Source organism: Danio rerio, chromosome 17 (assembly GCF_049306965.1).
Source record: "Danio rerio strain Tuebingen ecotype United States chromosome 17, GRCz12tu, whole genome shotgun sequence".
NCBI lineage: Eukaryota > Metazoa > Chordata > Actinopteri > Cypriniformes > Danionidae > Danio > Danio rerio.
Window position 1 is genome coordinate 24,120,968 of NC_133192.1, and position 17,077 is coordinate 24,138,044.

The window sequence follows — 17,077 nt, forward strand, 5'->3', positions numbered from 1 at the left end:
GTTCTTGCTCTTCTCTTACAGCTACAGATTCCACAGCGCGAAACATTCAGCAAAATCAAGTTCAAGTCTGGAGCACTGGACTGTAATGTCAGTCCAGTCTGTTTATAAAATCAGAACCGATCGCTCGTGTAGCTCGATTCCGAAAGCATAACGAGTTAATTTTAAATTACTAAAATCCTCGGAAACATACAATTCAATTTGACATTCCTAGTTCGATTCCTGAACAGAAGAGTCTTAAGAGTCGATTCTTTTTTGTAAATCAAGCAAGCACTTGATCCGTTCAGGGCAAATGAATCTTTTATTTGGTTCATTATAACACATGGAAATAAAATGTTTATAATGTTTTCTGATTCACTAAGGTAGTGTGCTTTATGAACAAAGGGATCTTTTTTTGTGAAGCAAATCAATTAAATAGTTTTTTTGGATTTCTATTCAATTAACCGTTTTAGTCATTTTTTAAGCGAATCTAAATGTAGCGAAGTCGAATATATTTAGTACAACAATTCTGTATTAAAAAGTGATTCTTTTAGTAAATTTGGAGGTTAAGTGTAATTTTGACGTTTGAGTTCAGATTTATTATGGAAATTCATAAATGATTTGGAGTGGATTCTTTTATTGAAGTAGTCTGGTACCTTAATAAATGACTCTTCTGAGTGGATTTTTTTTTAATGGAATAAAATTCAGGCAGGTAATAGTTTTATTACTGAATATTTCAATAGTATTAAAAGATAATTTTTTTAAATTGACTTATGCAAATTTTCAATGGGCCTATTACAGTTTCCGAACAAGTTATTTCAGCTTAATCTTAATATTTTGCTCAATTACAGTTGCGATTTCAATTTAATGTATTGTTCTTTCCTAATTAATAGCTGATCCTTCTAGTGATTCAATGCGCATACTATCTATCCTGAGTAGTATTTGAAAATAGAATTAGTATGTCTCAAACCATAGTAGGTTGAAAAGAGTATGCCAAAGTTTCCCAGATAGTTTACTATTTTCGGTTACAATTTTAAGTGTAGAAGAGTCCATACTCTTAATTGCTAATATTGCCCACAATACATTGCATGTTAGATAGGAATTGGATTAAAACTACAAACGTGGTTCAAAAGTGTAAATAAAACTACAAATATGGTTGATGCACAAAACCTACCGTTACTTTATTTGACTCACTTACTGAAATGTTCATCATTGTTAAAGCTTGACTCTGAATTGATCAAATTCAGGCAGGCAATGTAGTTTTTGTACTGAACATTTCAAGAGTATTAAGAGATCATTTTACAGTGCAGTTCCTTAACAAATGAAGCATTTAGATGCAAAAACCCAATGAGCATTTTTATTAGGCTCTTGTGTGTATGTTTAGTAATACCACTTTTATGGCAAAGAATATGTAATTTTCCTGATTTTTAAAATGAAATATCTTAACATAAACAAAGAAAGCTGAGAAAAATGTTCATTTTTGATTAAAATTTCAGACGGTGCTTAAAGGTTTTTGCATCTGAACTCTTTAATGGACTCTTTTGAATCTGTTAATTTATGTTGAGCCCAAACATTGAGCATGACAGTCTGATTCCTGAACGCACTGTATGATTTGGTTGAAACTGCAACACTATTAACCAGTTAATAATCATTCGGGATGTTTACTTTATTTGACTTGCTTACTGAAATGATCATCATTGTTAAAGCTTGACTTGAATTATCCAAGGTCAGCAACCATATCATTGATGGTCTGAGGTTGTTGGCTCATAAAATGTATTTAGATTAGGCTACTACTTTTGATTACATGTGTAGTCTACAATCCATGACACTGATAGTTTGAGATGTGACATATTGGCCAACATGCAGTTAAAATGAAACGCCAGAATGCATCTTAGTGTGAATTGCCCTATTAGTCATTATTGAAGGATGTTGTTACCTTGCTTCTAATTTCATGCATTATCCATCTCCTCTCCCTCAGTTTAATGTGCCGTAAGTGGCGTGACAAACAACAGATGTTTTATGTAGTGTAACTGTTCACTTGTATACACCCTACTTCCTCTCATGTCTCTTTATCTCACGAACATCATTCTCAGGAGTGATTAATGTGTAATTTACAGGACACTGTCTGAGATGTGTCGATCTCAAGCTATTTCAGTACGTCCTCATTCAGTCACTTTTATTCATGCCGGTTTCTCTTCAGAATAGATCAACGACTGAGCAAAGCGGCTGTGCTGCACGCAAAGTGTTCTTCTAGAGCTCCGATCAGAGGCGGCACCATTTTCTATCTGCAAAGCCTAATCCAGGACTAAAACCGAATTCGATATCCACACATAATTCCCTTTAATTCATTGCATGGTTCATTATAGTAGATAGTATTTAATATTTTGGCTCTGTGTAGCTCAGGGGTTTTTCCTGCTGCATATGTTTCACAAAGTAATTGCAAGTTTGGTGTGAATAAACAGTTTTTTTTTTTCTGAGGGAGTCATTTTGTTCTGCTTTTTCAGGCCAGTTCTTTTTGTACAACAATTTAATTTCACGGTTCACACATTTCATGCCGACGTACTGCTGCTCCTCTCCTCTTGTTTATGAGTTTCCTTTTTTCCTCTATAGTATGCGAGTTGCTCCCTCATAGCTAAAAGTGAATTTGAGTTTGATTCTGAGTAGATGACAGCTGGAGGGGAATTTTTGTTGTGTTTGTGCTGAAGGGTTGTGGGAAGTTGTTGTATGTGCAGGTAAATGTACAAGTAAATTCATGGTAAAACCTTTGGCAACAACTTTAGGTTTGACTGAAATTTATTAACAATGTTTCGTGGGATGACATTAGAGCTGTGGGATTTTGGTTAAATATCTAATTGCATTTTTTTCATTCAGTTTTTTTTTTAAACAAATATTGTGATTTTTTTTTTTATTTGATTTGCGATTTTAATTTTGTAGTCAAGCTTGAGCTCAAGATATTGTATGTAGCTTCTTACTGCTAAGATGCAGTGAGTGTTAGTTAAAAAAAGGATCTTACTCCAACTCTTATTTAAATTTGTTTATAAATATTCAGAAATGAAGCACAAATTTTTCTCTAGGGCTAACAGTAGTGAGATATGGCGTTAGTTATCTCCTGGTGCAATTATAAGGTTTAACAGCCGCAAACAACTTTGTACTTAGCTGTTGCTAGCTACTAGATTCAGTGTCACTGAGAAGTGACAATACTCTCAATACTTTCGGTTGACTTTATAGCATAACACTCGTCATATAGCCGCCCATGGTGCTTTTTAAGGTGCTGGTTGTTGTATTTCCTCATGCTCTGGTAACAATTCTGCGACAGCTTTTACAAATGACCTGTTTTTGTTCGGTGTCTGTGACTTTGAAACAGAAATATTCCCATATCATTGACATGCTGATATAAATAAATCTATTAATTTTTCTGTAGCGGCAGACGCCATCATCCCAGTTGTTTGCGCTTTCCTGTTTGTTTGTTTTATTGTGGGCTTTTCGCATGGTTAAGTTGTGCAATTTTGATTTTCGGCAGAACGAAAATGTGCTCACTCCATTAACTAGTAATACTGTCACACAGATAGCAGTCACACATTTGTGGGGGAAATTATATACTACATATATATTTCATATCACAACCTCTTGTGATTTAGCTAACTGCAACATTTCAAATCGCGATTGCAATTCGAATTTAATTAATCGCACAGCCGTAGTTGGCATTGATACCTGTATATTTTACTGGTAATTTAGAAAATATCACAAATTCTGCCTTTTATTATACAAGACACTAGGGCAGCACGATATTGCAAAATCTGATATTGCGATATTTTGTTTTTCTTCGATTTAAATATTGCAATCTGAATATAATTTTACAACATAGTTTGAACAGCACTATTTGATTGTTTTCTATGTAGTCTTACAGTGTTCAGGTACGTAAATTGAATCAACTTTCCTTTGTCTTGTTTCTAGTCCAAATATTTAAAAAAAATTCTTATGTCAGGTACATGTATTGTTTTGTTTTCAATTTGAGAAGAAATAAGTCAAAATGTAAAAAAATTAGGGAGTTTTTTATTAAGACTAGTAAAACGTTCTGCCTGCCAGTAAAGTAAAATCTTTTTTTTGCTTTGAAATGTAGATATTTGGACCAGAAATAAGACAATATCTAAGTAATATTTTTTGTTATTGACTGTATATGCACAGCAAAATCCAGGGTTAGAGTAGGCCAACATTGGCCCCCAGGCCCTAGTTTTGGCATCTCTGCTATAGAGGATAGCATGACATTAAAAGAAAGAAGTTATTTGTAAATAATGTATAAAAATAATAATTTCATCTTCGTTTTTATTATAGCTTTTTTCTAATTGAACATTTAATTTGAGGGGTCTTTACATCTCAGAGAAATTAAACAAACACCCATTGCTATGATGATCTAACACCCGTCGTTACACCCATTTTACATCATGCTATGCGTTTTAAAAGATGTCATGTTGACAAATTGCATGAATCTTCTAATGTCATACCTGTGGGTGTTTTAGATGGTTTAAACAAAGCAATCATATTGTAAACTGGGGTTAAGTCTTCAGTTTTGAGTTTTATAGTGGTTACCTCTTGTTTTTTTTAAATATAAATATTGCAAATTATTTTATTCTTAAAATATTATTTAATTTATGAAAAACAAAAGTACAAATTTACATTAAGGTTACATTTTTGTAAAGTTATTGAGTTTAGCTATTAAAAAAGTCAATTCTCATCTCAACATCGATCATTCTTGTAATTTCATCAGAGGCTTTTTTCCTTGCTGTCAAGAAGTCGGTATCAAAGATTTTCAACTTCTCCTCGCACATACACCTACAGTAACCCTTATTGTTGAAATCTTTAATAAAGAGCTTGAGAACAGAGCGTTCTGCTCTTGTTTCAGTTTTATAATATGACGATGAAGTGGTAATAGTGTTTCTCTTTTTTTCAGGAGCTGACACTTGAGAAATTTCTGCTAAAAGTGGCTTTTGGGAATAAACTGTAAGCGCATTGGTGTGTCTGAACTGATATCTACTCTCTCCTTATATATGTGTGTGTGTGTGTGTGTTCAGATGCAGGTTCATTGCTGCAGTTGGTATATGAGGGAGATTTTGAGGCCGTCCTCTTCAGCTCTGCGGTGCAGGGGCTTCTGGGAGTTTGTCCTGAAGAGGGTGACAGCATTGAGGCCTATCTGGAGAGACAGGTGCTGTCTTACCTGAGTGATGCCACCGAAGAGCAGAGGAGCCACAGGTCAGGATTCCCAACATAGGGTTCTCTCTGTGTTTTTAACCATACCTTTATTAGGGCTGCACAATATATGAATGCAATTTATTTAGTTATTATTTAACATTTTTATATTTTCAGTAGATTACTTTGTTATAGCTCTGTATGGAAACAATTCAACTGTAAAGCACATTATATTGGACTGTCCTGATTTTAATGACTGCAGAAGGATTCTTTATGACATTAACTCCATTCATTCATTCATTCATTCATTCATTCATTCATTCATTCATTCATTCATTTTCCTTCGGCTTAGGGTGCTTTCACACCTGTAGACAGATAGTTTTGTTCCGAAACAGGGATTAAAATTGTTCCAATGTTGCACTTTGTTCTTGGTGTGGTTCGCTTTCACATAGCAAAGTTTCTAAACAGACCAAAATGGCTAAAACAAGTCACGTGCGAGTAAACTCTCCTCACATTGGTCAGTTCTACGGTTTATTTTTCAGTTCCGCTCAGCTGTCATTTTAGCTTATTTTAATTTATGACGATGAGCAAGAAAAGCTGTGCTTTCATTTGAAATGGTGACACCCACAGACATTGTCACCAAATATAAGTGGTAAGACTTTCTCATACAGTGCCATTGGCTAGAACTATGGATTATAGGCTTTACGTTATAGGCCCTACTCATCATCCTCTCTTCATATAGCCGTATATATGCCCAATACATATGCATTATACTCTGTGATATAGCCTGGTTCGGATCATATTGCTTTCTCACTACAATCAATCTGCTCCAAAGTTTGGAAGTGAGACACCCTCATTCAGGCGATCTTGGACCAATTGTTTTGCCCCGGATCCGAGCGTGATTGCTGGTTTCACAAATACTAAACAAACCACGCTAACAGGGGAAACTCGTCAGGTTTTAAAACAAAATTCTAGGTGTAAGAGCACCCTTAGTCCGTTTATTCATCAGGGGTTGCCACAGCGAAATAAACCGCTAACTTATCCAGCGTATCTTTTATACAGCGGATGCCCTTCCAGATGCAACCTAACACTGGGAGGCATCCATACACAGTCATTCACACACATACACTACGGACAATGTAGTTTATTCAATTCACCTATAGCACATGTCTTTGGACTGCCGGGGAAACTGGAGCACCTGGAGGAAACTCATGCTAACACAGGGAGAACATGCAAACTCCACACAGAAATACCAACTGACCCAGCTGGAAGTCGAACCAGTGACCTTCTTGCTGTGAGGCGACAGTGCTAACCACTGAGCCACTGTGTCACCCCCGACATGAACTCACTCAGGGAGATATTCAGCAAAGTGTCACCAGGATTTTTTTTTTTCATTAATCATGTTTTAATGTTACAAATCCTCTCTAATTTATACATTTTATAACATATTTGTTTGTGGTTTTTAATAGTATATTTATTATCGAAACGTTTATGCCATGAAAATAGCTCTCGTTGCTGACATGGCATTAAATGAAAATATATGATCTGGAAACAGTTCATTATTTTTATATTGATTGGTCTGAATTTGTAAGGGAATGCATAGAATATGATAAACGTATTGCAAGCTTAGATAAATAGATCACAGCTAAGATAAAAATTAAATGGTCCTTTATGGTTTTCTGAATGTAAAATAACACCTATTTTGCTTTCACTGAATAAAAATGTAAGTTAATCTAATCTTAATGTTACAAACATTACAATTACGTCATGGTTGGGTAAACTTGGAGTACATTTCATTGGAGAGTAAAACAATTTGTTTTTTACTATCCTATTCGCTGAAATAATAAAAGAAAAACTCCACGATGGTGCTAACAAGTCTTCCATAAAAAGGAAAAAAAAATAGTGCGAGACTGATGACGGCAGCCAGAGGTGAAAATAACGTCAAATTTACTCTCAACCCCCTAGACGTTGCATTAAAAATACCTTGCATAAGCGGCAATTTGTTTTTTGTAATATGACGCAAAGATGTTATAATACATTCATAAATGCATATACATGTTCATATGGTTTTAAAAAAAATCTAAATATTAAACATTCAAGTATTTAAGATTATGATGACAGTTGAATGCGTCATGACAGTCGTGTGATAAGGGTTCATTCAAACATAGATCAGTGCACTAACATGTGTTAAGATGTCAAGATAAGATATCAAGATAATCTTCGTAAAATTTAATAACTTTCATGACTTTTTGGGTGTGCACATTGTGATGTTGATGCTGAAATGATATATTTGGCAGCCTTAACATGTATGAAGAACATCTAACTGGCATTCTGTACTCTATGTACTTCACATAATGAGAAATATTCATTTGCATCTACATTTGGATGCATGTTCTCTGCTTTAAACGTGATTTTTAAGTGAGTTAATTCAATTCATTAGAATCTAAATGCAAATGAGGACAAATTTAATTAGTGAAACTGCAATGCTATTCATTTAAGTAGCACTACTGCCTAAAGATGTCCTCAATTAGATTCACTCATTGTGCCTGTTAGATTACAGTAAATTCATTGCACCAGATTTACTGTTAAATGGCGTTATTTAAATGAGCTCTGTTTTATGGATTGAAATGTCTTATTTATTGTGATTTATGGTTTTATTTGAGCTGTCTCCTGTAATTGGCTATGAATTATTAAGCAGGAGTTTAGCTTGTGTGCTGCTTGGAGTCCACGGACTGTGTGTTGTTAATGCAGAGTTTCTGTGGAAGATTTATTGATGGGCAATTTGTAATGAATCCCTTTTGCTTTTTTGTTTATACCCCAATACATGTCAATTTGAAGGCAGTTTGAATAGGTTAAATGTGATAATAACAGATGTTGCGTAATGATACAGTCAAAGCTTGAAGTAAGACTGGTCGATTAATCAAAGGCGATTTTCATGCACATTTTGTCAGTTAAGTAAATTTCCAGCACGTGCTTTTGAGATGGAGCAGCTTTTAGATCCATATTTTGCTGACAACTTAGACAATACTGCATTATTTATCACAATTGGTTAAATCATTCGTTAATGAAATTGAAAATGATCACTGAGCGATAATGACAGCTGTTTGCTCAGCTTATCCATGACCTATGGTTCTGTGTTGCTGCTACATCTGAAAGCATATGATATGTTTTACTTCAAATTGTGCGTGATGTGCATGACCATCTTGGCTTTTGTTAATTTTAATTTAATTTAGATTATTGCCTTGCTCTGGCTTTTAACTATTGTAAGCAATCAGTCTTTATTTAACTAATTACATGACAGAAAAATAGTTAACAATATTAGTTAACAATTAAAGTTAAATAGAACAGTAAACGATATTGGCTTGTTATTTAATGATCTCTTTTTTTTGAGACTCAATACTTTTCATCTATGACCAATCTCAGCCCAGACTTTGAGACGAGATGAAACAAAAATCAAGAAAATATGGAAAATCATGTAGGCTGTTTTTTTGGTGTCAAAGTATTGACTCACAGTATATCCACACAGTTCAACACCCTTAGACCTTTATCTATCCCTATTGCAATCGATCACTAGCAAAGGCTAGTAACTAGCCTAGGGCATGCTAACAGCATGTTACGTTAGAGATAAAGTACATCCAGGTGGTTGTTATCTCAGAATAAAGCCTGACAGGTTTATTGGCAGCCCAATGCGATAGAGGGCTGATGTTCAAGACTGAAGGGTTTTTATTTTATGAAATCAAGCACCTGTATGTACTTGATCCTACTAATTACATAGCTGCTTGCCACAACACATAAAATTAGACAAATATCATTGTTCTGAGTTGTAATAGTTTATTAATTCTTTAATCAAAGGCTTTGGAAACGGGTGAATGGAGATGATTGAGCATACCCTAACCAATGTTTTATTTAGTCACAAAATGGTGCCTAAAACAGTAGTGGAGACAAGCATATATGGATTTGCTGATGCTCTGGTTGATTTGGATGAGCCTGTCTTATTGAGTGGTTGTTATCTCAGAATAATATACCATGAAACTTGACTGCAGTCAGAATCGAGTATTCCAGACTATCGTATGAGTCATGTTCTTAACATGGTAAAACATTCTAGTAGTTCATTTAAAACATGTTAGCATTTAAACATTAGCATTTAAGATGCTAATCTCTGTTGCTAACTTTTCAGTCAGTTTTGTATCGTATTGCACATAAAGGTTATGTCCTTTAATCATCTTTATTTTGTCTTAAAACTTTAACCATATGTCCCCTTAAAGTGATTTGCAGTTATGTAAAGACATTTAATAATTATTTCTATTGAAACATTAGACAGGGCAGCATACTTTTCATTTTTTAAAAAGCTAATAGCATTTAGTTTTTTATATCACAGCTACGGTACAGTAATGTAGCTCAGTCTCTCTAACCTGTTTTCCTTCTAATCTACTCCATATGACTCTGAACAAGATCTGATTGTAAGCATGCTATGGTGGTTCTTGGGACACCAACACAAAACCAGATTTCATTTCCCCTTTGGAAAGCATGTTTACTGTCTGAAGGATCTATTTGCTGTATAGCACACTGTGGCATTTACCATATCGAAAACAGTAAATCTCAGCTTTAGCTTTAGCTTCTATTTATAGTGTTGAGAGTGGGCTGCTTGAGATTGTAGAGATATTTGATCGTACAAAAGACTTCGATGAGAACCTGAGTGCAGAGTGACTTTATTAAAATTGTTGATCTGTTTTTGTGGCAAGTAAGAAATGGTAAGATTTTAAGATAAGTAAGAAAGATAGAAAGTTTAAAAAATAACTCTACAAGAGTAAAATTAGTTTTTTTTTTTTTTAAGGGGTGGTCCACTTCAATATCATATTTCAAACTTTAGTTTTTGTATAATGTAGCTGTGTGAGCATAAACAACATATTTGAATGTACGACAATCAATTTCAGTGCAAAGAGAGACTTTAGCTGCGTCCCAAATGGCACACTACACTAAACACTATGCATTTAGGCACTTACACACAGCAGCATAGTATATAAATGTAGTGATGTCCTGAATGGAACACTAACGTTTTTTTTTACCAAGCGGAAATCCAAACCGTTTCCCTGATGACACTTGTCGGTTGCCAAATCAGTGAAATAAATGACAAAAGTATCAATTAATACCTGCCCTGAGTATAACCGCATTCACCATTGGGAGGCAGTATAATCATTCTTGTAGGAGAACTTCGCTTACAAAATCAATCCAACATGAGTGCCCGAAAGCTCCACCCCTTCCGCTATGTGAGCAAAGCAGTGGCTGTTGAGTGCATGAAGTGTCCAACATAACACACTTCATTGTACCGGTTGAATAAGTGCATCATCCGGATATTTAAAGTGCACTTATTTTCAGTTTTCAGTGTAATTGCACTACTTGCACTATTTATACTACAAAATGGTGTAGAATAGTGTATAAGTATGCAATGTTTGGGACGCACCTATTGGCTTTTACAGAGTTAGCTTAGCAAAGACTAGAGCGAATAGTAATAGGTGTTATGTTTTCTGGTGATGTGGAGCCAATTCATGAATAACAACACATTAGGTTAGCTGACCAATCAGAGTTTGTTGAGGGTGGGCCTCCAGGGGAAGCTGAGTGTTGGCTGAGTAGCAGAGTAAAATTAGGGTAAGATATGTGAAAAAATAACGTGATATATATATATATTTTTAATAATGAAGCACGTGCACATGTTGTTTTGCACCCCAAAAAACACAACCAATACTTAAACACTCTGCACCAACCCTTTAGTGTTTAATGAATGTTTTGAAGTATTTTCATCTAGGGCCTTACTGATTTCTGGAGTTGTTGATATTATTATGTCTATATGTATTCTGTCTTTTATCTATATTGATCTTGCCATTGATCTTGTCATGAAATAACTTTGAGTTGCTGATATGGCAACAAACAATCAAAACTACCAAACATAAAGAGATAGTAAAATCATATTGTATGTTTTATGTGGGGCAGCATGGTGACACAGTGGGTAGCACAATTGCCTCACAGTAAGTAGGTCGCTGGTCTGAGATCCCGCTGGTTCAGTTGACATTTCTGTGTGGCATTTGCATGTTCTCCTTGTGTTGGCGTGGGTTTCCTCTGGGTGTTCCGGTTTCCCCCACAAGCCTAAAGACGTGGTATAGATGAAGCTAAATTGTTCGTAGTGTATGTGTGTAAATGAGTTCGTTTGGATGTTTCCTAGTGATGGGATGCAGCTTGAAGGGCATCCGCTGTGTAAAACATATGCTAGATAAGTTGGCGGTTTATTCCGCTGTGGCGAGCCCTGATTAATAAAGGGACTAAGCTGAAAAGAAAATGAATGTTTTATGTGCATTTGCTGTACTTGTGGATTTTCATTATACAAGCAAGAGATGCACATTGTATGGTATTTTTCAAAGCGTCTTTTGTTATCCTCAGTAAAAAAAGAAAGTAACACATTTTTGCTAATGGCGCCAAAATGATCCATTCATTCAGGAAACACAAAACATTTACACAACGCTCCCATTATAATCAAGGCAGCTGACTTCACTTCCAGTTAGTGTAGTTGTGTTGTGTACCGCCGCGTAAGGAGTTTTGCCGGTTGATGGTAGCTTCAGCTGAGTGGAGCGTTTTATTGTGTAGAGAATGAATAAAACCATACAGAAGGGTTCAAACTCTGTCCCCCTCCTTTCAGCCATGAATTATTAATTTTCGATAAGCCCACTTTAACATCCTTTCTCTCCAGAGAAAGAGCGAGTGGAGGAAAGGAAGGTTGCGCTGTGCTGCGCCTCCTCAGCTCTTCTTATCTCTCCCGCTCGCCTTATTTTTCTTTCTATACAGCCTCTCTCCTTGTGGCTTGTGTTGGAGAGGCAGAAAGTGGTTGTAGATGAGTGCAATGGCTTGAATAGTGAGGGATGTTTTTCTGTTGGGAGATTAGATGCAGGTAGATTGATGTTCTCGTGCTGCTGAATGCAGAAATACATGTCATGTTTTTTTTTTCTTTTTAGTCCTCATCTTCTGCTTCTTAAAGGGACCAAAATACGCAATGAGATTCATGACTCGACCACCATTTTCTTTTTCTTCTGTGAGAATTCATCAGATTGCAGTGAAACATGAACGTTTGTATGCGGGTGCATGTAAATATGTACTTTCTCAATGGCATCTGGGGAGCAAATCTACCATAGAGCAGAATTACAATCTCAGGTCTTTCTTTCATTCCAGTGAGCGGCACATTGCTGCCACCTGAATTATTTCTTCAGGTTTGTGCATTTGCATCAAAAATAAACTATATTTATCTGGTGAATGTGTATTTCAGCAGTAAATCCAGTGGCTGTAATGAGATTAGCTGTTAAACTTGCGTGTGTTTCTGAAGCTGATCTTTTGTGAACTGTAGGGAAGTTGCTCTGTTGGCGGTGGCAGTGGGGTGTCTGAACCTTTTCGCCCAGAGTAACTGGACCGGCCCACCAGTTGAGCTCCATGTCTCTGATGTTCTTCCTGAAGCCCTGCTCCAGAACTTTTCTCAGGTATAGTACTATATATTATTTTATATTTGTTCATGGATGTACACTGTAAAACCCCGATAATTTAAGTTAACACAAACCCTTTGAGGAAATGGATTTTGGCAAACCGTTTGAGTTTTGAAGCCAAATGGTTTGAGTACTGTAAACTTATATATATATTGAATCATTTACGCTTATACTATTTAAGTTCACATCACCAAACATTTAGACTATTAGTAACTTAAACATTTTAAGTTCAGTTATCAAATCTATATGAGTTCAGTAAACTTAAATGAATCTAGTCCTAACAACTGTATTAAGGAAAAACGGTTTAAGGAAAGCGATTGCGGCAAATGGTTTGAATTGAATTCTCAAATGAATAGAGTTAGTCAACTCAAATGGTTTGCCGCAATCGGTTTCCTCAAACCATTTGAAACAAGTTATCATGTATTAAACAACCAGTCTGTGGATGCAGTTGGTCAATCAGTTGGTCTCAACATTACCCTTTTCACAAATTTAAGGCAGTAAAAAAAGTTTGTTTCTTGAAGAAGTTCATGTGAAGGGCAAAAACCAGAGTCTGTATACTCAATTGACAGTGGGATGTGATCTGTATGGATTACAGATCAACCGTGATCCGTTACACCCCTAATTAACATTTATTACAGAATGCTAAAGAAATCTTTCCTATTTTCATCTGGAGTTAAACTACATTTAATAAGTAAAATTAAAACAATCATTAACAAGAACTAAACAGACTAAATATAAAACTACTACTGATTATTACAAAATAAAACTAGAAAAAATCAATATAGAAAATTGCTGAAACTCATTTACAAAATTAAAATATTAAAAAAGGAAAAGTGTTTTATGCTTTTATACCAACTGTTCACAGCATAAAAGTTTATCCCTTTTAAAATATGAGTCCCACTTTATATTAAATGACTTGGTCAATCTGAATTAAATTTATTGTGCTCTTGAGGTGGTATACGGATAAGGTTAGGAAAGGTTTGGTGGCATTGATGGGTTTAAGTGTGTTAAGGTGTAAGTGATGGGCCAAAAGTGTAAATATGGGGGCGCTCCTGAGCAGGCAATGGAATAAGGTGCAAGTTGGCAGAGCTTGGCAAGAACTTTATATAATTCATAAATTTAAGGAGCTTTCATCGAAAATATGAGATGCCACACCTGTCTAAGACTTTATTACTCTACATAAAATGGCTGGTTTCTTTATGAATCCAAATGGCGAGCAAACTACGTAAGTATAAATACACAAGGAAATCCGCTGTTAACGCACCTCGCATAATGTCCGAATCAGCTGAACCCACTGACTGAGCTAATCAAAACGGAAATAGCCTCTTTCAAACAGAACTGAAAAATGTATTATCAAATGAACTTGACAAGGTCAAAGCTGAATTACAAGCAGTTAAATGTGAGATAGCAAGCAATGCTTCTGCTGTTCGCTTAGATCTTGAGGCAATTAAAATGACAGAGTCAGACATAGAACGAGGGTTATCCAGTTGCTTGGATGATGTTGCACAGCTGCAAAAGTGTAAATACACCAGTGGTGTAGTGGTTAGTGTGTCGACACATGCACTCCTGCATTTCTCCTGCGGTGTTGCTATCAGTGTGTGAAGAGTGGGGGAAAAGCCTTGCATTGACAATCCAACACAATGGGCAGCATTAAACACATTTTATAAGTGGTCAGAAACTTGTAAATAACTTGTATAAGAATAAAGTTACGGTAAAACCAAGCACACCATTGTTTTTCTTGTGAAATTCCCAATAGGTTTGAGTCACATGACCCTCTTCCTATTGGAAAAACAAAAACAAAAGTTGGATCCAAGATGGCTGACTTCAAAATGGCCACCATGGTCACCACCCATCTTGAAAAGTTTGCCCCCTCACATATAATGGCCCACCCTGTACTTACAGTAAAATGAATAACTTTGTACATAGTAATTTAGGCAACTTGATCTAAAGTGGTATCGGGACAAATTGGAAAGTATTTGTTTATATAATCAAATATTTGATTAAGTTTGTCTAAATTTTAATATGTACCTTATGGAATGTATATAAATGAAATATGTCCCCCAACCCAGGATAAGGTGTTGTAGAGTATGAATTTTTTTCCGCAAAATATATTTATTGGGTTTTGTTTGAACTATAGACCAAAATACATTAAAAAACAATAAATGAATAAATAAATAAAAATAAGTATAAATGGAAACTTATTATGATATATTGAAACATCAGGAATCCAACAAATGATTAAATAAATACAAATAATTAAATAAATAAATTACATGAATTCAAATTATAACAATACGTAATTACAAAATGAATAAATAATAACAATGTTCATTACATATTTTTTGGATATTGCATTTCACAACTTTTCAGTGTGGAAAAGTTTGTCTTTTGCTGGTTAAACGAATTTGTTTATAGGTGCTGAAATGTAAGACAACATAATAAGACACCAACGAGAGTTTGAAGCTCTGCATGGTCCACCTGGTTAAGAAAGTGTTGAAGGGAGGTTCATATTTAATAAAAGTCCTGCAATTTTCCTTTAACAGCGTATGTCAGCTTCTCCAAAGGAATAAATATGTTTCTTTATCAGTATATGTCAGCTTCTCTAGAGGAATACACATAATTTAGTCTAAGTAATTAAATAGCATAGGTTAAATTGATATTTTATCGCATATACAGCTTTTCCACACTCTTAAGTGTAAGGTTTCTTATGGAACGTGATGTTGATTAATGTTATATACTTGAACTCTAGTAGTTTTAATGCTTTAAGGGGGTCATTTGGTGTAAGTGTACATTCTTTGTCTTAACCCATCAAAGATTATGCTTTTTTTTTGTTAATATCAGCACATTTTTAATGAGCGAACATGCGTCTAAATGCACTCTTGAGGTGATTTAATGTGTGTGTGGGTTGTATGTGTGTGAGCTGGATGAAGTGGAAGGAGATGCTGGCGACTGCGGCAGGTCAGTGCTCTGGATAATAAGTGTGTAGAGGCCTGCAGGGCTCCTAATGAAACCTCTTAGGGCTCCTAATTATTCTGAGGTGAAGAGATTCCTCTCCCTAATACCCCACGGAGGCCTTGGAGATCCCTGGAGACCCACTGTATGTGTGTGAAACACTTTCTGCTGTCTCACACCTTTCTAAAGCTGCTGATTTATCAGCCTTGTCCTGGAGAGCACAGACCCTGTAAATTAGACTGAGATCAGCGCATATAGAGAGAGATGGATGGACTGAAGCCACTTACCGTGAGCAGGCTCTGAATAAAAAACTCATAGGACAAATACTGTAACAATACAGCCTCAAATTCTTCTAATTAAAATGATTGTTCAACCAAAATGAAACATTCTATCCTCATTTACTTATCCTTCACTTTCTTTACATTATTTACTTTGGTTGAACACAAATGAATACATTTAAAAAATGTTTGTGCTGTTAACCTTTGGCTTCCATAGTATTTGGTTTTCCTACTATGGAAGTCAATGGTTACTGGTTTCTAGCATTCTACAAAATATCTTCTTTTGTGTTTAACAACAACACAAAAAAAATACACATAAAGGTTTGAAACCACTTGAGGGAGAGTAAAGACTGATTTATGTCTCTGCGTCGAGTGATCGGCATGATCCACGACACCTGCCTTGTGCGTAGTCGTGCATTTATACTTCTGCGTGCTCTTTGTGTTGCTCTGCTAAAACACTTCCGAATCACTATCTGGCAGTAGGTTTTTATGTTCCTCTATGTCAGGGGTCACCAATCTCCTTCCTGGAGGTTTCGTGCCCTGCATGGTTTAGCTACAACTTGCCTCAACACAACTGCTTAAGTATTTCAAGTATACCAAGTATACCTTGATTAGCTTTTTCAGGTGTGTTTGATTAGTGTTGGAGCAAAAATATGCAGGACACCGGACCTCCAGGAACAAGTTTGGTGATCCTTGCCCTATGTCATGTTTCTTCGTGGGTGTTTTGTTTTTTCTGAACGATACCTTAATGTAAAAGTAGCCCCCACCCCCACCCCCCCTCTCCCCCATTGTAATAGGCATAGTTTGTAGCACCTAATTATAAAGTACAGTATATGAAACCCTGTTCATTATTTTAATAATGTAAAAAGCATTTAATGACCATTTTATTTCACAGTTGAATGGAATTTATAAGCGTATTGACCCTTTCATATACTTGTATATAATTAAAGACTGCATGGGTTATAAAATTGAGCATTTATCTTTTATACTGTTTAAATAGACCAGTTTGCTTATGTGCTAGCATAATCCTACCTCTACCGCAATAGTCTCAAACTTAATTTCTGGAGGGTCGCAGCTCTGCATAGTTTACCTCCAACCACCTCCAACTCACCTACTTAATAGTCTCTAGTAGTCTTTACCTTCTTGATCAGATGGATTAGCTGAGTT

At 35.6% G+C, this 17,077-nt stretch overlaps 1 protein-coding gene across 2 annotated transcripts in view; it reads left to right on the forward strand.

The window, feature by feature from the left end:
• Nucleotides 1–17,077, forward strand: part of ttc27 (tetratricopeptide repeat domain 27) — a 149,728-nt gene that overhangs the window by 952 nt on the left and 131,699 nt on the right. For both annotated transcript variants that reach the window (NM_173285.2, XM_073926958.1), the window contains 2 exon segments: nucleotides 5,046–5,223; nucleotides 12,548–12,677. In NM_173285.2, the coding sequence (NP_775392.2) occupies nucleotides 5,046–5,223; nucleotides 12,548–12,677 (308 nt within the window).